General features: G+C 39.6%; 1 protein-coding gene across 1 annotated transcript in view; it reads right to left on the bottom strand.

Annotated features, from left to right (window-relative positions):
- The window catches only part of EGF (epidermal growth factor), a 61,307-nt gene extending 51,432 nt beyond the window's left edge, over window positions 1-9,875 (bottom strand). The window contains exons 1-2 of the mRNA XM_009576024.1: window positions 9,749-9,875; window positions 271-402 (exon numbers count right to left, since the gene is read on the bottom strand). Coding sequence (XP_009574319.1) covers window positions 271-402; window positions 9,749-9,875 — 259 coding nt within the window. The remainder of the gene's footprint in view (window positions 1-270; window positions 403-9,748) is intronic.
- Window positions 9,876-24,137: the final 14,262 nt, after the last annotated feature.

Below are 24,137 nucleotides of genomic sequence, written 5' to 3'. Positions count from 1 at the left end.
AACAGGAAGTCATTGTTTAGTTTTATTTGTTTGTTTTCATATGTTCATTCATCCACCATACTTTCCATTCTCACCATCACTCTTCTGTGGCACCCACTTTTGGCCTTGCCACTTACCAACACACAGAAGAGGCAGTTTTTCCATCAGCAAACCAGAGCATCCCAGTCTCTGGTCCAGTAGGGACCAGCCAGGCATGGTTCACTTTGAAAAATAATGCTAACTAAATCTCTAAAGCTCTTTTTTAGTTGTCAAAAAAGAAAATTACCTTACCATTCACATAGCAAGACCGTTTGTCAATATCCAAAGTGTAGCCAGGCAAACAGGAGCAGATGTAAGACCCTGGAACATTGATACAGGTTTGGCCACAGGTTCCCAAACCGCCTTCAAGGCACTCGTCGACATCTGAAACATATTTTTGAACAGATCAGGAAAATTCAGCTAGCAAAACCAGCAAAGAGCAAAAAGAAAGAATATCCTTGACATAGTTATCTAATTGGTCACAAAATTTAATATCCCATCATTAAAAAAGGAGAAGAGGATGGCTGTATTGCTTCGTGCATTGGTTTCAGAATTATGGTTTTGTCCGTTGTCACATGCACAGTGATTTTTTCTTTTTTTTTAGAAGACTGTCCAGGGAAATTACTGTTCTCCCCGGTGTCTGGGCACTCTGGTCTCTGATTGCCCAAACACAGTGAACAGACTTGCCTCGTACTCCATTTCTGTGATTTGCATTATTATTTGCTATGCAAATGATGCCTGCAGCTGCTTCTACAGTAATAATTTTGCCAACAAATTAACGGACTCTGCAAAACAGCAAAGTAGCAAACAGACCGCCACAGCACTGAGTTCCACATTGAGCTCATTTTGGTTTGAGTCAACTCTCAAAAATACATACAAAACACTAAAAACCCTGCTATATTCTGACAGCAACAAGCCCAAACCAAGGCAACACGCAAACTAATTAGAAACTTGGCTTTTAACTGGTAGATTAGGCTACAGTCTTTAGGAATTAAAAGATATTTGACATATTTATGGTGTTTTATCAGGGCTTGAGGCAGTAACTATTAACTAAGTCCTAAATTAAAGACTTGATTTTTCAAAAAAAGGTCACCACTGAGGAGCATATTTGACACTAAGGGGGAAAGAAATTAACCCTATGGCAGTACCAGGGATGATTGTCCCAGAAAATTTAGATAAACTTCGGTTCCTACTGAAAACAAATACATCTGATAGTACCTTCCCGAGGTACTTGACATCTGGCAGTACCGTATCCTGGTATATTTCTTGTATAACCACTGTGAGGGTTGCTCTAAGGAGCAGCTTTTTCCCTGCCCAAGATCTATTTGATGTCAGTGGCTTTTGTTCTGGGTTTTATCGTCTGACTTTGCACATGCAGGAAAAAAGGAATCAACACAAATTGTTTTAGAGACACATTTGATTAAGTCACTGAAGGACATTGATTCCTAACCAAAACTACATATATGTATTGAGTTATTCCAAGTACAGCTGACAACAATTTTTTTTTTTTTTTACTGTATTCCTGATCAAGAATTTTGGGCAGTGGAACAGGAGCTTCTCCTTGGATAACTTATCTTAGATGATCATCTAAATGAAGTGCAAATTATCACAGTGCTTCAGGAGGTCTGTGAGTGTTAGGTAAGGATTCCCTTAGCTCAAAGAAGGTTGGAAATGGCACCTCATAACTACAAGGAACTGCAATTTAACCAACTCAACCAGCACTTTGAAAGAAACTTACTTCTCAGTAACCTAGGGAGAGCTAAGCAACCAGATCTCTGATATCCCGTGGGTCTGGGAAACTGTCTCCTTTAACTGCTTTAAAAAACTACCTGCAGCAGAAGTGTACAGGGGTTTCTTCTGTGTCAGGTATCAAAGTTGTTCAAAAAGAATGTCAATGCTTTCCAGCCACCTAACATGTCTGTACAGACTAGGGAATGTTTCCATATTGTTTTCAGAGTTTTCCCACAATGTTATGTTCCATGTAGCAGATGAACTAATTTGACAATATATGAAACAAAATCAGAGCACACACAACCGATTTCTGTTGAACAGATTATGAAGGTAAAGCAGAAGCATTTTCAGCAACTTAATTCCATAAAGCACTCTAATTCTAACCCACAATCTTCTTCAAACAATCAGCTTTCAGGAGCATATTTTCCCACACGTACTAGGGATGTACATGCCATTCTCCACAGCATTAAAGGAGTAACTCTTCCAAATCCCCACTAGAAAGGCTTGACTGGCTTAGAAGTTTGTTAATGGGCTACAGAAACCGTGAGCTCCAGGCTGCCAGTTTAAAACTAGCTACTCCTGGCTAACATTGCCTGGATGTCATTAAAACTAAAGGGCTCTTTGATAACGCGTACAGGAGGGCTTTGGTGACCTCAGCTCATTGTCACAGCTGCTGTCAGTGTTAGCAGAGACGTGAAGGAGTCTGCAGGCATGAACACTGTGTCTGTCCCTGATGTACTGGTTTTCAAATGGAGTAACGGGCTGACTAAGCCAGAGGGTTAGTCTGATCTAGTCACCAGTACAAAAGCAGGTGCAAGACTGTTGAAAAGGCTACAATGTAATTCATATTAGTCAGTATACTTTTATGACAATAGTGGCTTGTTAAATAAACATGATGTTATTTCTCTGAGGAAATCACAATTATGGGTTATAAAGGCAACTGTGTAGATGTAAGATTGCTAAAGACAGAGGTCATTTGACTAAGCAATGTGAAACACTGATGAAAGAACTATTATTCAATCACAATAAAGAGCACATTAAATATAAATAAGAAAGATAGGCCTGACCTACAGATTGTATCTGGAAGACTGCTTACTCTGAAAAGGGTTTGTGGTCCTACTGGACAGAAAGCTGACCTCTTAGCATGTTACTGGGCAAGAAAATTTAAATCACAACACATATAAACGCAGGAGAAATGAATAACAGTGGGGAAATAATTTTACTTCTGTATATGGCAGTGGTCAGACTATATTGGCATGCTGTTTGTATTTCTCAGATAGAGGTTCTTAAAGGATCCTGAAAAATTAGAAAGTGTGTACAACACGGTTAAAAAGCCCAATTTGAGGGTAAGGAAAAGTGCCTTTCTGTGAGACACTTAAAGAGCTCAGTCTGCTTAGACTATCAGAAAGAAGCTTGGAAGAAGGACTGATCACAGTATATAAATACCTTCACAGAGGAAAATTACCAGATTTTCTAAAGGACGCTATAATCTTTTGCAGGGAAGATTTAACAAGGACTGATGGCTGAGAATTGAAGCCAGGGAAATAAAATTTAGATGTTAAATTCACATTTTAACAGGAAGTGTGATTCACTAAGGGAGCTAGCTACCAAAAAAAACCTGTGAAGGTGTGAAAAACATCAGTGGATATTCTCAAGTCAAGATCAGACTGGGCAGACATGCCTTAACCAAGCACAGGTTACTGAGCTATGTACCAAGGTAACTGGACAATGCCCTGTTATTTACAGGATGGATTTTCCAGCTTTATATCAGTGTACAAAACTGACTCTCCAAGAAAGAGCACGCTGATTGATCAGGCCACAAGAATTTACACTGCCTCCCCAGTAATTGTACTTGAAGAGAGGATTTCAGGGTTATCAATCTGCCCATTTTCATCACCACCAAAGTTCACATAAAAAAGCAAATCCCACACATACTGAAAAAAGAGCAATCGCTCCAGCTGAAGAAAGGCTATAGTGGAAGAATAACTGCCCAATAAAAGACAAGGGGCACAGCGGTGACAGGCGGCGGGGCCACCAGAGAATGCCCCTTCCAGCGGTAAACAGGAAGCGCCAACAGACACAACACTATTGTAAAACACGCCGCAGCGCTGTGGACATTCAGCTTCTGTGGCGCTAACAATGGAAGAGGGTCCTGTGCTTAACATGCTGTCTTCTTTGCTTAAAGTAAAAAAAAAAAAAAAAAAAAAAAAAAAAAACAACCTGGTTTTTAGGTTTAGGAGAACTCGATCATAAAACCATCCATCAGGTGTAACTAGCAGTGCCTTCACCTGCACTCTTAGTGCCAAAGCAAAGCACAGAGTTGCATCCTGCTGTAGCTGTTTTAACGTGTCCTGGCAACCACATCCCCCAGTGGGAACTTTACCCTGTGAAAGAAATCGGCTTAGTGAACACAAAAGCTGTCTGCAATGCCCTGACAGCCAGCCCTGAAAAGAAGAATGAGGTTCTGCTCAGTTCTCAAAGGCTTCTTTATGGAAAAAATGCCTTGAGAATCAGCAAAAACGATGAATCATGTCATCATGATGTTGGCAGCTCTCAATGACTTTGCATACAAATATGCTACTTTATTGAGAGTCCTGAGAAATGCTCTGATTGCAGAAGGTGAAGCATTAGTATGCCTGGCAGGGATACAGAGAAACCACAGTGAGACAGAACTTGAGTTTCGTTATGGCCCCAGACACATACATTAGATACATAAAATATACATGTGCAGATACACACACTCAAATAACCTCACTCAAATTTAGTTCCTGTGGAGATGGACTGGGGATTAATTCAATCTAGCTATATCTAGCCACTATCATAATCTTTCAACGAGGTTGAACATGAAATTTCGTCTGGGTGAAAGCAGCCCATCCCTTTTATCTATTTTGTTAAAAGCATACATCTCCAAGAACAGAAGATAGCCAAAATGGAAAAAGATGCTCCATCTATCAGCAGATCACAATAAAATAGATGAGGCACAGCTCAGTATCTTCTTTCTCTAATTTTAAATGAGGTTTAAAGTACAACCTGATCACTCACAATTTTTGAGAGGATAGAGGCTGTGAAGTGCTCGAATACTATGGTAAGAAATCAATGTGAATACAATAAGGTGTTATCAACTCCTGGACTCTTTCAGTCCAGAGCCACAGAGGTGATCATATCACAGATATGACAGCAAGAGCAATCATATGATTTAATTAAGTATAAATTAGAATCAAATTTAGAATTGAAATAAAATTCAGAAACCACTTGTAGACATCTTGAAGAGAAATGGCAAAAAAAGATCTCAAGGGACTACAATATCTTTAGTTTTCTACCTTTCTGGGCTCAGATATCAAGGGTTTGAGCACTAGAATGGAAAAAATATGTATTTTGGTTTTGTCTTTGAAATAAATTCTATATGTAAAGCCGATAACAGTATGTTGAAAGTTGCATGATCCAGGACCTCTGCTTCCTGGATCATGCAACTTTCAACATACTGTTATTGGCTTGCCTTTCAAAGATTAATTTCATGAGGCTATCGTCTGTCCCTCTTTGAAAGTCATCAGCAAATACTGTCATCCAGCCCCCTTTAAAATCAGGTTTCAAATTAGGTACTAGAAAGTAGTCAGTTTTGTTTAAAACAGAACACAAAATTAGTATCTGCCATTTTCCACTGAGCAAACAATGATGAGTCTTGCAGTATTAGTCATTGGTCCTGGAGTCTGCCCCTTAGCCCTCTTCAGGGTTAAGCTTCATGTGAAGTGTGATGCCATTTCTGTCATTTCTTGTAACATATTCGCCTCCTTCCTATTTTGATCTAAGTTTTTACAGCTAAAGTATTTGTCCACATTCAGCTGGATCCAATTTCCAGAGAATTCAATGGGAATCTTCTCGTGAATTGGTCTGTGGGTTCAGACCCATGTTCAAGAATTCCTGACTACTATTTGGTAACAATATTTTCAAGCATCTTTCCCCAGGGCAGTCTAATATGAAGTGAGCTAGCTGGAAGACAAGGAACTGAAGCTACTGAAGCTACTGAAAACAAGGAAACAAGCATGCCTCGACTGCAGCCCTTCTAAAATACAGAGGGATACAGTGGGGTCTCAACAGGTTTATCATGACAGGGGTAGGCAACACAATTGCCCATTTCATTCGCTCTTACTGCTCCTTATGTGATGCTTGCAAAGAAAGGATGGCTGTGAATTAGTAAGGTTTTGGCATTTCATATTTCTCAGAATACAACATAAGAAGTTTTAACAGCGTGTCTTCAGAAGGCTGCATGGAGCAAAGTGAAGCCAGGATTTAGCTAATTAAGGTGAATTTAAAGATGTAATACAAAGAGGAATAACTTAATATTCTGCATCATCAGTGCTCCATGGCGAGAGAGTGGTGAACAGTAAGAAAGGAGGAAAGCTTGAGACGCAGAAAGAAGTATCTGACCAAAAGAGCTGCCCTAGATAGCTGCAGTTGTCACCTTCAGTTGCAGGCTGTAGCTCTGTAGGAATGTGCAGAATGTTGGCCCTGAAGAAGTGACAAGGTCTGATCAGTTAATGTCAGAAGTTAGTAGAGATGTGCAGAATTTAAGAACCTACAATTAGGTAAACTTCAATAATGTGGGTTGTGTTTTGCCTTCTTCAAAAACTTTTTTACAATATCGTTGGGTTTTTTTCCAAATCACTATCTTCCTTTACTTTTAGAACTTAGAAAGTGAGTATTCAAAGTCAGCCCTGAAGCCAAAGTACGCCTCCAGTCTTGCAGTGTCCAGAACATAATATATTCACCTGGGGTAGCCCAAGACTAAGAAGCACTAATATCTAGTATAAAATTGATAATGCAAGGGGCTGTTCGAGGGGTTTCTTCAGATAAACAGTGCCATGTGTGAACCTTTTTGTTCTAGAGTGGGGAAAGCATCTATATACCATGAGAGAATAAAAAATAGTGTTGTTAAAGCGGTACTTCAGGAGGTCACAGGCAACTGATTCCAACAGGCATAAGGCCCATCCCCTGGTGTACCATGTATGCTTACATGGTCGAATATGTTAGAATTCAAAGCTCTCCCAGGACCAGCTGTGAACATGTTTTTACCTTGTAGGAATAATAACTCCTATGTAGCCCAGACCATTTTTCTTTAGAGGTAGAAAGTTCTATGTTTTCAGCGCTGTCTAAGAAAGATGAGTTATTTAAGGGTAACTGAGTCCCCAGTCCTGACATCAGCTTAAAATAAATCATTAAATCAAGATGGCAATGTCAAAAATTGCAGAAATGCTTCCAATTCTACCGTAACTTGCCAATAAATTGATATGTTCATTCACCAGACTAGTCTTGTTCTGACCTCATGATCTGTTCTCCCATACTTTCTCTCTTATAGACCTTGCTGTTGTGGGACATACAACCCCTCTGAAAGGCCTCTCCTCTCTTGGCATACCAAGTCAGGATTCAAATAATCTCTCTTAAAATAACTGTATAAAATTATGTGAGACATTTAGGGTTAGATTTCATTATCCTTCCACAGGATGAGAAGATCTTTGATCTTTGAATATCCCTAGAAATAAAAGGAACTAATTAAGAAGTGAGCTATTTAGCAATGTAAGAAGAGCACGACCTAGACCTTCATCTGTAGTGGCAGTGTGGAAAACAAGTCTAGAAAAGCCTACACACTTTCCAGTAAGTGTTGTTTGTAACAGTTCACTAACAGAGAGCAGACACCTTCTCAATTCAGGGTAGTCCTTGTGGCTGGCAGGGTGCCACCACAGTCACAGACGATAAAGAACATTTTACAATTGGTGTATTTATTACAGCTCAAGAAGAATGGTCGCCAAGCCACAGTTCAGCTTGCTGTCGTTGTTCACAGTTCAGTGGTATGAGTCATGTCTCCCACTCACCACTTTTACCCCCGCTATTACCTTCAAAGCCTGCCTCCAGCTTCCTACCACTTGCTTCCACTGCACCCTCTATCTCACATAATTAATGAACTAGAATATCATACATCCGGTCTTCTGGTCAGAACATGACTTGTGTATCCAGCACAGAGAGGAATGAACAGGGGAAATCCATTCCAAAAAAGCATCCTTCAGTCTTACATTTCATGTCAAAACTTCACCTTTGCTTAGTCCCCTGTAATCCAGTGTTCCCTAATTAAAAAGATACCCTAGCACACCTCATTTTTCGTTTATTCTATGTTACACGGAATTGCTCAGAGTATGTCACAGTAACGTTAGCTCTTATGCAAAAGATGACTTCTATTACTATTTCTTGCAGAGTTTGCTGAGCTACCGGCCATTCTGTTTTGGTGCTTTACCTAGAGTCCCCCCATTCATACAGCAGCTGAACGTATCTAATTTTCAACAGAAAAGACATAATGCAGGGCAGGTTATGTCTCCATTAATGGAAGAGTGATGCACATCAATATGTGAAATACGTCAACTGAAATAAAAAATACATCTTTGCAGCCTTTTGAATGTCAATATTTAGAGTACATTTTGACTCATTAAAGAACAGCCAAGCAATTCCCTTCATGTCAGTAGCATTCTCCTGTTATACGTGAGCTCTTAATTGGGCAACCCAGTGATGTAGAAGTCATAACTAATGTACATCCTTATTAGCTTGTGGAAGCTAGGTACATACTATATTAGCAAATAGTGTGGACCTATAGGAGAGGCTGTGTAAAGTGCAACAGTTGCTGAGGATATGACATACACACTGCATATATTTCAGGTTGAGGTTACAGAGAACCAAGTCTAGTCTGGTCCCATGGACCGAATAGCCATCAACAGTGGAGAGGATAGATGCTCTCCTACAGGAACACCTTCTCGTTTAGTTTGGCCTAAAGGGCATCCAGTTTGTGCACTTTGAGAGTGCTCCACAATGTCAAGACAAACATAGTAAGAGGTGGCAGTATGGAAATTCATTTCAGAAGTATACTTCTCATTTGAATTCAAGCATCAGTGTGGAAGCACCCTAGGTGTGTTTGGACCTCAGATAAACATTGAGTCAGGTTTATCATTTGTACACAAAAAACGCCTAGCTCCTCCTCTCTCAATACAAGAGCATTTAACATGCATACTTCTCTTTTCTGCTTACAAGACGGTATTTCTTGGCAGAATGCACAGAGGAGGCACCTGTTATTAAATCACTGGAATCATATCAAGAACTGAGTCAGAGCCTCTGAAGCCCAAGCAATCTAAGGCAAAAGCATTAACTCCAAGTATTAGGTCTGTTTGCTTGAATCCTTGCAGAGCATTTCCTCACCTCCTTACTGCAAAGCCCACAACTTCATTGGCTCTGGCTTTCTAAAAATAATTGGACTTCAAGGTAGCAGGGTAGCAAGAAGGGTTCTGTCATTCTTTGTCTTACACTTTGTAAAGAATAGGAACCTGCATTTTACATGTTCCAAATCACTGGAGCTGATTATACTAATATTAGTGTCATATATTTCACTCAGACTTTAGTACTACAGTATCAAACACACCTGCGATTCATATATTGTATGAGACGTATTATTAAGTATAAGCAGATATATCTACATACACCAATAAACATAGAAAGAATAGTTTTTAAAGTTATCTAGCCCACATCTAAGTATATACTAATACATAATCATTAAAATACTCTTTCTATATGCATATAGAAATACAGAAATACACCCATACACAAATTTTACATATATAGAAGCACAAATATGTGCGTGCACATGTATTGAAAATACGGAGACACTAAAGCTATGGCAAGGAATTTTGGTAACTAGGGAACAGTTCAGAACTCTTAATGATCATATAAAAGTTTATCTTGCTTTCTGATAGTTAAACTGACAGACAAGTGACTGATTTCTGAAAAACAAACTAAATAAAATGAGTTCTGTTCATTATGAGAAGCAAAAGATATTGAGAAGAGGATTTATCAATTCTGCCAGAACAGCACATAAACAATCTGTAAAAAAATCTCTTTGAAAATTATAAAGCTCAATTGAAAGAACACAAATGCAGTTTTCTTAATCTGTGAATGGTCAGCAACTTACCTATACAAGCAGAGTTTTCAGTCTTTAATCTGTATCCATTAGGACAGTTCCAGTGCTGCAGAGCTGAGAGGCTGACAAAACCAATTTTAAAAACCACTGGCAAAAAAGCAACAAGGAAGAGAAACATAATCTTGAGGGTTTTTGGAACTGTCACTAGAGAAAAACTAGCTTGTATTCAGTCATATCCAGGACAAGATGAGCATGTGTAATCCCAAAAGGTTTCTGCAATCTCCCACTTTACGCTCAGACATCTTATCACAATACCAAGTTTTATCTTTGCCTTGCTTTTCTTGTCACTTTAGCCCTTACTGTGTCTGACTACAACCTTGAAGAAATTCCTGGGAGATTTCTTCCCCACACACGTCGGTTTTTTTCTCTCTCTCTCTTTCTTTTTTTTTTTTTTCTTTTTTGGAAGCCAAGTATGAAATGCCTGACACTCTTGCCACAAATTTAACACAGCTTAAAAGCAATGCTCGCAAGGATCACTGTGAATTTCCTCGCAAGAAGCAAAGCTGCTGTTTAAATCTTAAAAGCAGCAAATTTGGAAAACTGTTCACCACAGCCCTCAGCGGAGTACAGGGAGCGAGATCTTCAGGTACCGTCCTTCTCCAAAACGCAGTTGCTTTTTACATGCAAACTTGGACGGACTCCTCTTTTCTTTTTAAAGCTCTGCTTGCCCCACCTCTTCTCTTTTTAGTACCACTTGAGTGAACCCTGTGTTTGCAAATAGTAATGTGGTCAGTTCTTTACTACAGGGAACTGAGCCAGAATGCAGATACCCAGCCACCCATAATAAATACAGTCTATTTAGAAAAGCAGCCCCTCCTGCTTGAGAAGTACCTGCAGCATGCCAGCTAAGTTTTATTTCTCAGAGATTGTAGGCAGGTTTATACCATGCCTGTTCAATCATGATTACTTGCATTCATTTTAATATTATCATGTGTTTTACCACCAGAAACAAACTTTGTCATCAAAATATTTCATGCAAAAAGGGGAAAAAAAAAGTCCCTCTGGTTTCTCCGCTGTATTTCAACTGGAAATACAAATTGGCTTAAAGTCAAGTTCAGATCTAGGGTATGTGTTTGTAACTCTGATTTCAAAGAAGTTGCAACCATTTCTCTCAGGTCTGAATTTGGCCCTTCTGCACTTCCAGGAAAATACCTGCTGTCAGAGGCCGAGGCAACGTGTTCTGAGTCTGCATCTCTCACACATGTTGCAGTCATTTATATGCATACATCAGTGCTGTAAGAGGCTACTGTTGTGTTGCAGTGCTCTTTTACACCTGTTTTGCTGAGGTATATAAACTAGAGAAATTCCAGGCGCATCAAGCTCATAATTCTTCCAGTATTGAAAAAAATCTCCTTTTTCCCAGTCCTTTGGCCCAGACCAGCACAGAGCATGAGCGTAAGTGATTTGCTGAATTTTGAATGTGCTGAGATTTAAGCAGGTGTTTAAATGGTTGACTGTGCCAGGCTTTGTTGAGCTAACTACTGTGAGGCAAATGTTCACACAGTAACTCTTTTTTTTTTTTTTTTTTTTTTTTTAATTTCTGCAGTGTTGTGATAGAATAAATACTAATACAACAGATGGATACAGCAGCAGCATCAGACGGTAACCTACAGCTGTACAAGTTCCGTCTCTGGGAATTTCCCCCCCGCCCCGTATTCGTCTGAATCGATAAGAGTCCAGACTTGCACTGTCAGAAAACAAGCAGCATGAAACCTGATTATAAATTGGGCCACTCTCCATTAAAAGCAACTGTTTCTTGATGTTTCTGCCTGTGTGTAAGCACATTCTGCTTGCTCAATCTTCACTACTACAGCTAATGCAACTAATTGAATCCTGACTGACAAATGGCAGCCACATTTCCATATACTCTGCTCAGAACTGAGTCTCTATTCTGCATGCTATAAAATACAATAACAGTAATGTAAATTATGCAGAGCCAAACTCATGCCAAACAGCATTTGCTTCTCCAAATAGTCTCCTGGAATACAAAAGGGCAACCAATGTGAAAGCACAGTATAATGCCATCCCATCTAGGATTACAGGATCCTGCCCAGGAATTGTGGTACGTTCCAAGTGAACCTCTTTTACTAATTCTGCAGCCGTCAGTTCCTCCTGACACGATTTTCTTCAGTGTTCAAGCCAGGAGCATGCAACCTAAACAGCTCAAAAGGAATGTGTCACTTCTTTGTGAGCAACCACCAGCAGAGTGTTTGCTAGACCGTGAGGGTGGCCGTCCCAGCACAGCTCTGACCTCTTCCAGGGCAGACTCAGACAAACTCACTGAAGGAGACAAAATGAATAAGCTCTCCCTTTCCTATTAAAAGCCAGAAGCAATTTCTGCCTTACTCACATTCTTTTAGTCTCCCATTTACACACATTGTCTTTTCTGAACATCTTCCTCAATCTTCCCTCCCTCCTCCTTCCCCCCCCCCTTTTTGCCTTTACTCAAAACACAGTCAAAGGCATGTCCCAGAACTTCTCTTTTTTCTCTGAAGTAAAAGTGAAGACAGAACTGTCTGACACACCAATATTACAATGAACTTTTCTGGAAGAAGAGATCCCTTCACTGCAGTCAGGTAAGGAGCGATTAATAAAGTCGTTAATTTTACCATCCTAGAAGTATAGGAATGGTTTAAAACCAGAAAGAAAAATCTCTTAATAGTGGGATTACTCTTTTTTTACCCTCAAAAACCAAATACAGCTCAGACCAGAACTAACCCCCAGACCCACAATATGATACGATATGATCTAGGCCTAAGGATGTGAATAAGTTACTTGAAAGTGGATAGAACCGATCACCTCCCCTTAGACCAAACCAGAAAGTTCTCAGTAAAGTATAAAATGCATCAGGCTGTACCTAAACTTTTCAAACATACCGTTTTTCACCAAGTGGTTCAGCATATGGCACACAATAATTCCTTCACTCCTAAAGTCATTTAGCATTTAAGAAGTTGTTCAAACATGTTTCTTCAAAGCAAACTATTGTCACCTACAGGTATTAAGTACGGCAATTTACTTTAGTCTAGCACTCATACGATAAATTAAACTAAAATAGCACAGTAGTCTCAGTTGTAGGGCTCACCACAGAATCAGTCCAAATGATCTTAAAATTATTTGTTCCAGTACGTCAAATGCAAAGAACTGACTTAGTTTAATTTGACCTGCTGACTCAAGAGACTGATGAACTAACAACAAATAAACAATTTATTCCTTTCTTTTGAACTTCCCGCTATCTCGGCTAGCTTTGGAAGGTTTTCTTTGCCAAAGTTGGTAAAGACCAGCTAGGGATTCAAATGGAGAGGGTCTGCTCGCCTACCTTGGCAAAGAGCTGCTGATAGTTCAAGGACAGTATGCTCTGGCTGTTTCTAGAAGGCTGTTTCTGTGAAGGAAGCAGAGCTCTCCCTTAGTTTTCCAGGGCTTTCAATATCTATATTGTATTAATTAGCACACTGTTTAAATCATACATTGGTTTTTATTCTTGCTTACTGCACACTACATTAGCTTGTCAGCTCTTCGACTTCTTTTCCTGTCAGCCTCCGAAAGTTTGATTCTGGTTTTAGGCATATTCTAATCTGCTTAAAATTATATTTTGTAGTAATCACAATCCCAATTACCACCAACACAGGTTAATGATTAAATGCAAGAGTGTAGGAAATGTGTAGTGGCTACCTCTAGTACAAATAGCACAGAGCAGTGAGGAACACTCAGGTCCCACAAAACAGCTTCCAGATCCTCCCCGATGGCTCCAGGGAATCTGCCAGCCCCTGGGTCAACATGCTCATCTACGTCTCATTCTGTCAGAAAAGGTATTGCCACCAGAGCAGTAGCCGATTGACACAAGCAACTTTTACGATGACATTGGGGATTTCTGATAGCCTTCGGGAAAAATACACATTTTTGTAAGCCATGCCTAACACCTACTTACTGAAGCTTGATCTCAGGATCAGCGTGGGGATGGCTGACTCTGATCACCATGCTTTCTCTGACATGACAGTGCTTGATTCAGTACTGCTAATGTCATTTCAGCAGGTTGAGCCTGCATCGTGTATAATCCTGACAAAAGGGACACTATGTGATGTTAAATTGCCTGTCAGACAGAGCAGGGGGAGGCACAGCATGAGAGAGTGGCATATTCCAGATCTTAGGAATGCCTGAAATCTCCTCCCGAGGTATGACGGCCATTCTGGTTTTGTCCTCAAGCATGTCACTCATTGTTCTCTTCAACAATTTGGAGATGATTTTTGGCTGGCAGGATGTTGTAATTTAATTTATTAGTAAAATTAATTGAAGAGCGGGGCTTTAAATCATGAAAGCTTTATGAAAACCAAGTGCTATTGTAGGTAATCTCTTTCCAGTTGTCTCAATTTGTTTCACAGCAGCAATTAAAACAAATACCCACTGAATTTTTTTTGGTAGTTTGAGTCCCATGTCTTTTCTGCTAAGGTTACAATTTTTCCTACTGCAATATGATTTTAAGGAAAAGAAAAAGACCAAAAAAAATCCATGTTAAAACCATACTGTTAATTATAACCAATATTTTCTTTTTAAAGCAGTTTTATGTTTAACATTTTGACAGGCACCTTGCACCAGTTGCTGTACAGCTAGACCACACTGGAATCCACAGAAGGATCCAGAAAGTTAAATATGCTCTCTCTCGTATCCAGACAGTCAGAACAAGAGCGAAACATTCTGGGGAAGCCACATAGCACACTACTGACTTATGACATTTATCAATGTTAGATGATTACATTAGGCCTCTATGTTAGCAGACAGAAAGGAGTAGTTAAAATAGCATGTTGAAACAGTCATTTGGCTCTCTGAAGTGGAGATAAAACTGAAGATAAAGCAAGTAATTTGTTACCGTGACTAAGGTCTACGCAGCTTGCTACGTGAGAACATTTAAGGCAGAATCTTAGTAACAGGTATGGCATTACTTCACTATCAGGGTCAAAAAATGTATCCTCCCCATGGTTTTTTGCTTGTTTCCATCCCAGGGATAGCTCTGTTTCACCCACAGCAGAATGATTTCTAGTGCACGTACTAAAACAGCCACTCTAACAGATCTCTCAGAACAAAGGCACTGGCTGAAATCTGATTTCACTGATTGACAGAGTTGCTGAGCACTCACCATTTCCACTGATACCAGTAAGAGATCAGGATTTCAAATATCAGTCCACAGATTCTTATTTGGAGTCCATCTATCACAGGTATTGCTACTTTTACTACTCTTTTTATCCCATGAGTTCTGGGCTGGGAAGATGAACAATTAAAATGAATTTTTCAGTCAACTTTTGTCTCCGCATTACAGACCTTTTCAGATGGTTCATTCTTCTTGTGATCATGATGCTCTTCAGAAAATAAACACCAGGGGACATTTTATGTTTTTGTTTTACAGCTGCCTCGCTGGTGACGTGGAACAGAATCACTCCATTTACCAATTCACTTTGTCAGATTAACCCCATTTCACCTGGTGCATATATTACACCAGTTTGGCATGCCTACACAAACACACACCTGCATAAGCTTACATCTGTGTATCACATCTCAAAGGCAGAATCAAACAAGATGGACAATAAACAGAAGTAGAAGTATAAACAGGCATTGTTATAGTCAGCTTTCCACAGCAAAAGCACCTGAGATGAACTCGAAAGACTGGAATTACCGGAGATGCTGTCAGTGCCTGGTACTGAGCTCCTGCAAGCAGACTGCAGGATGCTCCCAGTTGCTGCCAGACTCAAAGGCTCTGAAGGAGACGATGACTTCCTGAGCACGCTGCAAGCCACGTTCTCTTCGTGGAAATTTAGCATTTTCCTATATGCGGCCATGCAGCTGGTGCCAGAGGGATTCGGCAGTGAATTGGTGGGCAACCAGGAGCAGGTGTAATAAAATACATTGCTAACTGCTGGGAATGTTCATTTCACTACAATTCATAGAATAGATTCAAGAGACTTCCAGAAGCAAATATGTCCCAATTAATAAATATTTTTGAGCATTGAGAATCTCCTGAAGAATTTGCCTAGAGCCTGCTGAAAGTAAGCTTGCACTGGAAGCGCAAGTTTTTGATGTGATGGCATTTACTGTGTGGGAGAATTTTACAGGCGCAGTACAGATCTAAAGCAAAACAATATATGGTTGTCAGACCCTACCCACAGTGGCCATAAGAGTCCTGCACGTGGATTTCTTATACCGTATCAGGTACAGTTGATACAGAAAGTGGCAAGTGATCAGCAAGGGACTCTGCCATGGAGGAGGCAGTTTGACCCGACACCACCTCAGAGAGAGCCTCGCAGCTGCAGGCAGTGCAATGCCAGAGCCTATCGCAGACCCAAATGCCACTGTGAGAATGATATCCCAGAACCTGGCATCCAAATCCTGCAGCTACCAAACACACCCTGCTTGAGGCCACAGCTGACAATTCTCCATCTAGACAGGGACAAGGAGAGAAGAGCAGCAGGGGAAAAGGCAGGCATACTAAGTATAAGCAATAGACCACATTATATTTAACTTTTAGATAATGGTTCTGCATACTCCAAAGCTTCAGACAGATCCTCTATTTCTGGTGGGAGTGTGAATACGGAGGCTCCAGTTCAGACTCAAGTGACAGTGGTGATTTCAGAAAGGGGAGAAACAGTTCTTTGCAGTAGTCCCTTTGCCTCTGGAGCCCTGTAAAACACTACTGCGCTACAGGAATCCCCTGAGATTACCTGCAGGAGTCAGAAATAGTATTATTCCCACAGTGGTTTTGAAGAAAATGAAACAACCTAACAAAGGCTTGGTCTCAGGGACTGATCAAGCAAGTACTAAGCATTGGGTTAAGCACTAAGGACCAAGGAAAATCATTTTGTAACAGAGCAGCGTACTAGTGATTGCATAACCAACAAACAAACAGCAAGCAAAGTGGTCATTAGCAGCCACATACATTCTTACAAAATGTCTACTGGGCTGCACGGCAACGAGCAATGTCTGCCTAGCTGAAGAGTGAACGAACAGATTCCTGAAATATATAGCTACCTCCTTTATAGTTGCCAGTATGTATTGGTTGGCACAGCCTTTGCCTTACGCTAGGCTGTCAACCTGCAAACCAGGAAAAGCAACAGTGAAATCAGGCACAGTTAGACTTTGTAAATTAAAATGTCTATGGATGCACAGACAAATTCTGGGGCTGCTATAAGCATATGCACAGTGTATTAAAAGATTCCTTCATTCCATCTACATCCCCGCCACAGGCTTCCTGCGCGATCTTGGCATACTGTGCAAGATCTGTGCACCTCACTATTCACCTTTTTATAATAAAAGGAACCAATACTTCCCTTTTGCATGAAGGAGGGTTACTTAATTTTACAGCTGTTATAAAGTGCACTGAGATCCTTGAATGTAAGTTAGTATTCAAAATTGCAAAGTAATTGTTAATTTATTACTGCTAAGATCACATAGAGAGAACAAATTAGGCCACAAAATAGAAGGAAGAAGAGAAAATTAATTTGGGTTTGTACATTAGTTGCATCAGAAATAAAAAAAAACAATATTCTTGCCAAGTGGTGTTGCAAAGCACTGAAAACTTTTAAATATTATTTACCACTCTCAGAATGCAATATGTTTACTTCTATACAGAAAAGCACAGTAAAAATACACTTCCTTCAAAGGAGATGTGTTAATCTTTATACTTCATTTCTACCAAAAATCATTACACTATACTGTAGAAACTTTTATTTCTCAAAGTGCAAACTGAGTTTATTATAAAAAAATTCCTATTAGTGGTATGAGATAAAATACACAGAAGCCTTCCGTGACTTTACTAGAACTAGCATACAACATCAGTAGGAATACATCAGCTAGCTTAAAGTAATAAGAGAGCATTTCTGAGACTCACTGCCTTATACACTACATAAAAAAATGCTTCACGCTCTCAAATCACTTCACAAGTGACTTCACCAAACTAAAACCACATAATAACGAACACAGTAGCTAATCCAAAATCACCCTCTATAAGATCTACCCCAACCTACTATAACATCTTTATTAAAAACTAGAGTACTTCAGGGCTACTCTGTATAATATTGCAATCCTATTACAGTTAAGGTCAACTGGGCATTAGGACAAAATTGTAAAAGGGAGTACCCACCCAAATCCTTCTCAGCAATGCCCGTGGTGTTTGGTGTACCCCTTGGGCAGTGCTTTGAAAATTAGCCATAGGTGCCCAGTTTTCCAAAATGAAACAAGACCCTAGTAAGGGGAGAGGGGCACGGGAAATCTATTCTGAGAGTTTGCATGTGTTTCCCAATGCTAAAGAAACCTCTCCATTTGCACGTTTGCATTTGACTGCCTTATTTAGAACTGGGCTGACAGGCAAGGCAGAACGTGTCATAAGAAAAAACCTAAATAGCTAAAATATCTGGGCCAAACATGAAAAGTCTAATATCATCTATGTATCTCTAGATAGACTTATAGAAGGACCTACCTTGTGTATGTTGGCATAGAAGTCACAGACAGACACTCATTCCTGCATACATTCGCAATGTTCATAGCCGCTCATTGCTGCAAAACATGTGGACCAAGGGCGGGGACTCTCCTTGAATGTTGCTGGATCACAGGCTCATCTTCACGTTCCAGGATTAAATACCCAGAGTGACAGCTCTTTGCTTCCAGACGTGAAGGAGAAACTGATCCTGAGCTCACTGAAGTCAATATCAAACTGCCATTGACTGCATTAAAAACATTGGACTGGGCCTATTTTATGGAAGGGACAGATTCTTGCCTTAACCATCAACACAGCTCTAAATAAATACATTTCTTTTTTCTCCGACAGAAATCAAAAGAGATTAGGTCCTTGGGTAAGAGAATATCTCTATCGTATGCTCTCCAGGGGCTACTTCAGTATTTTTTAAACTTGTATAATTTAACTTGGGCCTGATACTTGGAAATAAGAGAAATATTGAAAAATATTTCTAATATTTTAGAAAATATTAGTAAAAGTAAAGGCAAAATAAGAGGACAATCTGATTAAGGCTTCGGGATATGGTTTTCGTGCTATGCACTTTTACATCTGTCCCAAACACAAGTTGCCATTGCATGAGCACATAAAATGGACATTTCTTTTCTCAATCTTAAGTCTACGAGAGGTTCCAGCAGCAAACGTTAACTAATAATTGACATCAACTTTCCTTTTCCTCTACTGCCAATAACAGACACCTGTTCACTACTACACAACAAAGCAATTATACCTTCAGAAATTATCAGTTATTAAAAATTCTTCAAGTCATAGTGTTCTGTGGCTCAAGTATTCAGCTACTACTAACTCTTTTGTCATAAGTTGAGGAAGAATAATCTGTTAAGTGCGGAGCAATTCAAAAGAGGAAAGCATTATAAGTATTTAAGGCTGAATGGTTTGCCTGTACTGCTGCACGGCTGTTGAGAACTCCTGCTATAGCTGCACCCATGATGAATAAATGACAACATTCATATGTCACATCACTCTGTTTTTACCAGGACCCATCAGATTAAGCATTTTGTTTAATTCAGACAAATGTACAGACAGGAAAAGACTGCCATATCTTAGCTTGGCGTATTTAGTATAGATCAATTTACGATGAAAATTTACCTTCAAAGTTTTCAGGATTTCTCCTGACTAACCAACTGGACTATTCCTAGAAATAATGTGGTCACTACTCATAGCTTAGAAGAAAAAAACTAAGCCTTTTTGATGCAGCAAAGCTCTTGGCAATCAGTGCTCAGGCAAAGTGGTTAGTGCTTGAAGTAATACTCTTGAGAACGGAGTGCCGAAGCCAAAGCAATTGCTTTTCTGTGACCAGCTGAATTGCAGAGTTACTGAGAAGCAGCATTTCCACAGAACTAGAAAAAGTAGTCAGCCAACACCAAAGAAGGAAATGGTATGCTACATTGTAAATGGCAGTCACTTTACCTTTCTGCAGCCTCATTACTTAGGCAGTGGATATGTTAAGCTCTGTGAGTGGCAACTTTAGGGCAGCTGGCAGGGCTGGTTCTCGTAAACTGCTGACCTTTGAGGATGGTGGAACTGCTGCGAAACTGCTGCACGTAAACAAAGAGCTCCCCCCTCTTGCACAAAGGCGCCAGGCAGAACACAGGTCCCTGACGGCTGCTGAGGCCAACTGAAAAAACCATGGACAGTTTTTGTTTGTCTGTGGTCATCAGTGGTTACTTATACACACCAGGTGTGTACAGTGATGAAAGGAGGCCATTCAGTTGCGTCTTCACAGGCTGAAAATCTCAGTCGTCTATGGTCTCCTTAATACACAGTCAGTCATCCTTAGAGGCTTTCCTGGTATAATATATTTTTGAGATAGGTTTGAAACACATTAGTAACGGGCACTTTGTCTGGCTATTACTATTTTATCAATACCGCAAATGGCTTACGATCTACCTGTCATTGCTGCAATTATCAAGATGTGGAAGCATCTTCTGAATCTCTCCCATGGCCCAACCTCTCACCAGACACTCTCGCTATTTGTGCACACTTGTTCTTGGCGTCTGAAAGCTGCCTGAAACAACGCGTGACAGGATTCATCTCACTGTAACTGGAGTACCACTCCACTAAGTCTTGAGCTACTGGCATTTGCTGAAATGGCTGTGGGCTTAGAAACATCATCAAAAGCCAGTTCCCAGGATGTGGTCAGTAAGTTATTTAGAGCATCTTTTCAGAACCCGTTCCTATGTTTTATCCCCAGCCCACGCAAGGTCGGCATCACACAGTTCATAAAGAGCATGGCCTTTTGTGGAATTTACTCCAAATATTCATCAGAGGAAGAAACCTCATCATTTCAGACATATTTTTAGGTGGTGACATTTGACTTCAACTTCCTCCAGGCCTGTCCCCCTGCCCTTTTGATGAATCACAAGTTATTTGTACTGTAATGGGCTTCCTATAGTTAAAGTTTTTTCAATTCATTCTGCCCAGAGCTTCCTATAACTGCGAAGGATCAGAAAAATATGCAAGGATATGTTTTGACTATAACAGATCCTACAAAAGTTCATCATCTTCATAGTTTATTTCTCTCTTCTGTTTCAGTATTCCTCTCAGTAAGACTGAAAATCATTCAGGCAGTTCTGTCCAAGTTCACTCTAGCTATCTTTCTAGCTGGCAGCTGACATCAAATACTGTCCCAGCTTTTCCCACTTAACATGTGGCCCATCTCATTTTTACAGTTCAGTTAGATTCCTTTGAGGGGAAAGGTGTCAGTCACATGGCTCCTTGCCTATGTAGCCTCATCAGACTCAGAAAGCCAATCTTTTTCTTTTCTTCAGCCTAAGTCTAGAGTTTCCCCTTCCATAAGTCTTGTTACAAAGCAGTTATCTCAACTCCCGAATTAATATTAAATATAATGAACAAATCCGGTACAAGAATACAGTCTTTTGTCCCCTTGAGCAGATTTCTCTAACTCTGCTGAGGATCTTTCCTGGATCCATTTATTGGAACTGGTGAATTCTCAATATTCTTCCTCCTTGCAGTTCTTGCCTGTGATTTTGTAAGCCAAAAGATTGGTGAATGAGGTCTTTCCACTCAGGGAACTGAGTACTCTTTAGCAGGGTGTTTCTATTCTTTACTTCATCTTACTTCTGTGTTTCCTGTAGGAATTTCTTCTTTGCTACTCATGCATTCCCCTTCACCACAGCCTTTTTGCTTGTTTAGAATCTGTGTTTGATCAGGTTGCCAATTCAATACTCTCTTCCAAGGCAGACTTGCACATAAATAGTTATACTAAAAATTCTTGTTTCATGTCCCAGCCACCAAACTATCATTTATGTGTTCTGCCTGTACTGAGCGCCTTTCCAAATGTCTATCTGCTGATTCTGGGCCTTTCCAGTCTTTTATAAAAAAAGGAGCAATTGTTTAACCATTATTCCTTTTTTTGGCATCATTTTTGGCTGATCAACCCTTAAAAGAATTTTCATGACCATTCTTCTAATTTCTTTATGACGGTCAATGAGCTTTAAGAATCACCATTTTTTCTCTCATATCGTTTGATCCAGACTTCATTTCTATGTGAATCTTCAGTAGTAAGAAACTGACAACTTAATCATCTTGTGACAGGCTGAACTTTTGTCTGTACCAATTCACATTCAGGCAATCTCTAGAGCTAAGTCATTGTTAAAGACACAAGAAAATGTCACTTTTTTCTATCAATAAACAAGGAACTTTATTAGTTACCTCTCCTCGTGAAGTGCCCGTTACAGTTTCAAAGACATAGCTCATACAGATACTGGACATAATGTCTATTCAATCATTGTGCCTGACCAGAACAAAGACCTTTATTTTTCTGGCTTGTGAAAAACGTGGCTTGCATTGTTTCTGCTGCTGATTACCCTATCCAAAGGGAATGTCTGCTCCTCTGTCAAAGAGCAAAGAAGGCTCAAGCAAGCTAAGGAACAAATAAGCAGCACTTTTGTGCACAAAAATGTGCCTCTGCCATTCTAGAGATATTCTTTCCTGATGATGAGAAATAATTTGGGGCAATCTTCTACTAAAAAATATTACGCTCAGATTTCAGGCTGAACTCAGAATGATTGGCAGAGAACTCCAGGAATTGAGTGTTTTGTGGATATTGATGCAATGCAGACATGACAGCAAACACTACAATTACAAGGTGTAAGTGATCCTCAGCTATGAAGTTTGAGTCCCAGAAGAAGCAGGAGTGTTATGATTCCAGTTCTCATAAGGAAATCACTCCACTATGTCACTTTTACGCTAGAGAACAAGAAACACCAAGTGTTTTTCTTTTTTAAACCAATCAGTGAGAAACCAGAACAGGTCACTCAAGACCTGAGAGCATGCTCTGGAAAAATACCCACGGATAATGTCATTCATGTGTAATCTGAAGCTAGCAGTACACTGCAGGATTAGTCGAACACAGAAGAAGGCTCTATCCAAAGTCAAGTAAGGATAAAATTTAAAAGACAAAGAAAAGAGAAAAGTAACATGAAAACAGGAAGTAATATTATTCGGAATTTAGTTTACCATGCTCTATAGCTGGCTGCTTACCATACTCTTATATTGTCCTCTTTCTCCCTCTGTGATTTAACTTCCACATGATCTTAAACACGAGGGACTGGGCTATGAAACAAAAAATATAATTGGTACAAGTTATTTTTGGAGGCTCAAACATTTGGCCAAATCTTAGCAGCATAAAATTCAAGACACATGACTCAGAAGTCGATCTGATCAGCCCATGGCATTAGACTTCAGCGTCATTAATTAAATCAGGTTCTTACAAAAAAAGGTACTTACGGGTATTGGGCTTAATTTTCTTTTTCTTTGACAAAGGTGTGACTGTTTTAGAGACTGGAAAATACTACAAAGCAGACTATACATATTGTTTTTCTCCTGTTTTCCAAAACAATATTAAACTGGAAAGAATAAGTGAGAAAGAGTTAAGCAAGAACGTGATCTGGAGATTTGTTTATGAATTTACTTTTTGAAGGATTAGAGAAACAGCTGTTTGAGGACTCTAAAGGTTTCCTACAACTGTATGTCTAAATGATTTAAAAGACTAAAAATACATCAACAAAGCTCTTGTTTAGTTGACTGAACAAGCAGCCCATTGAATTTAAGTTATAGCTGCACTGAATCTACTATTAATTGTCACTTTGCATTGTTCTTACTTTCCATCTAGTCCACTAGCATGTCTCGAGTACCAGCAGCCCGTACCAGAGGCCTCAGAAGAAACTACTTGAACTCTGTCTAAGGCAACACTGGAATACTCTATTCCTGCCCTCAATATACACATACATAAAGCTCCTTTCTCCTGTATCAAGAGAGAAGAAGAAAACACATTCCCTTTTAGCCTTCTCTGGACATGAAGTATTTCACCGAGTCCTCTCTCAGCCACCTTAGTTCCGTAAAAAACGAAACAAAACAAAAACCCCACACCACCACCAAATTCCTTTGACTCCTCCTTAAAAAGACGTGCCAAATATTTGATTACTCATCGCGTTTTAGAATAAAGTATTTTCTTGTCAGAGTATCTTCTCCAAAATGTAGCAATTCACACATTGTGGGTAAACTGGTATTCCACTATTATGAGAGGTTAAAGTTATAGCTGTTTGTACAGTCAACTCCCTTTATAACACTTCTAAGCCAATCAAGTGTCTTTCAAAAATACCAGACCTTAAGTTAGACCAAATATATTTAAAATACATACCTGACAGGTGCTACTGAACTTGCTGCAATAATGGGAGCAGTTTCACATTCTTTTCTAAACACAAGGTTAGGATGTTATTTCACAAAAAAATAGAATTTTTTTTAAAAGTGCATCTTTTTTAATTAGGTCTTGGGAAAGACAATATCCTTTTGTTCATAGTTGCTTTCTGCCTTATTGATTGAAAAGATTCCCATCCTGAACACTGA

This window comes from Fulmarus glacialis, unplaced genomic scaffold, assembly GCF_000690835.1.
Source record: "Fulmarus glacialis isolate BGI_N327 unplaced genomic scaffold, ASM69083v1 scaffold1304, whole genome shotgun sequence".
In the NCBI taxonomy this organism is placed as follows: Eukaryota; Metazoa; Chordata; class Aves; order Procellariiformes; family Procellariidae; genus Fulmarus; species Fulmarus glacialis.
Note: the sequence above shows the minus strand (reverse complement) of the source record. Positions and strands in the feature narration are given on the sequence as shown.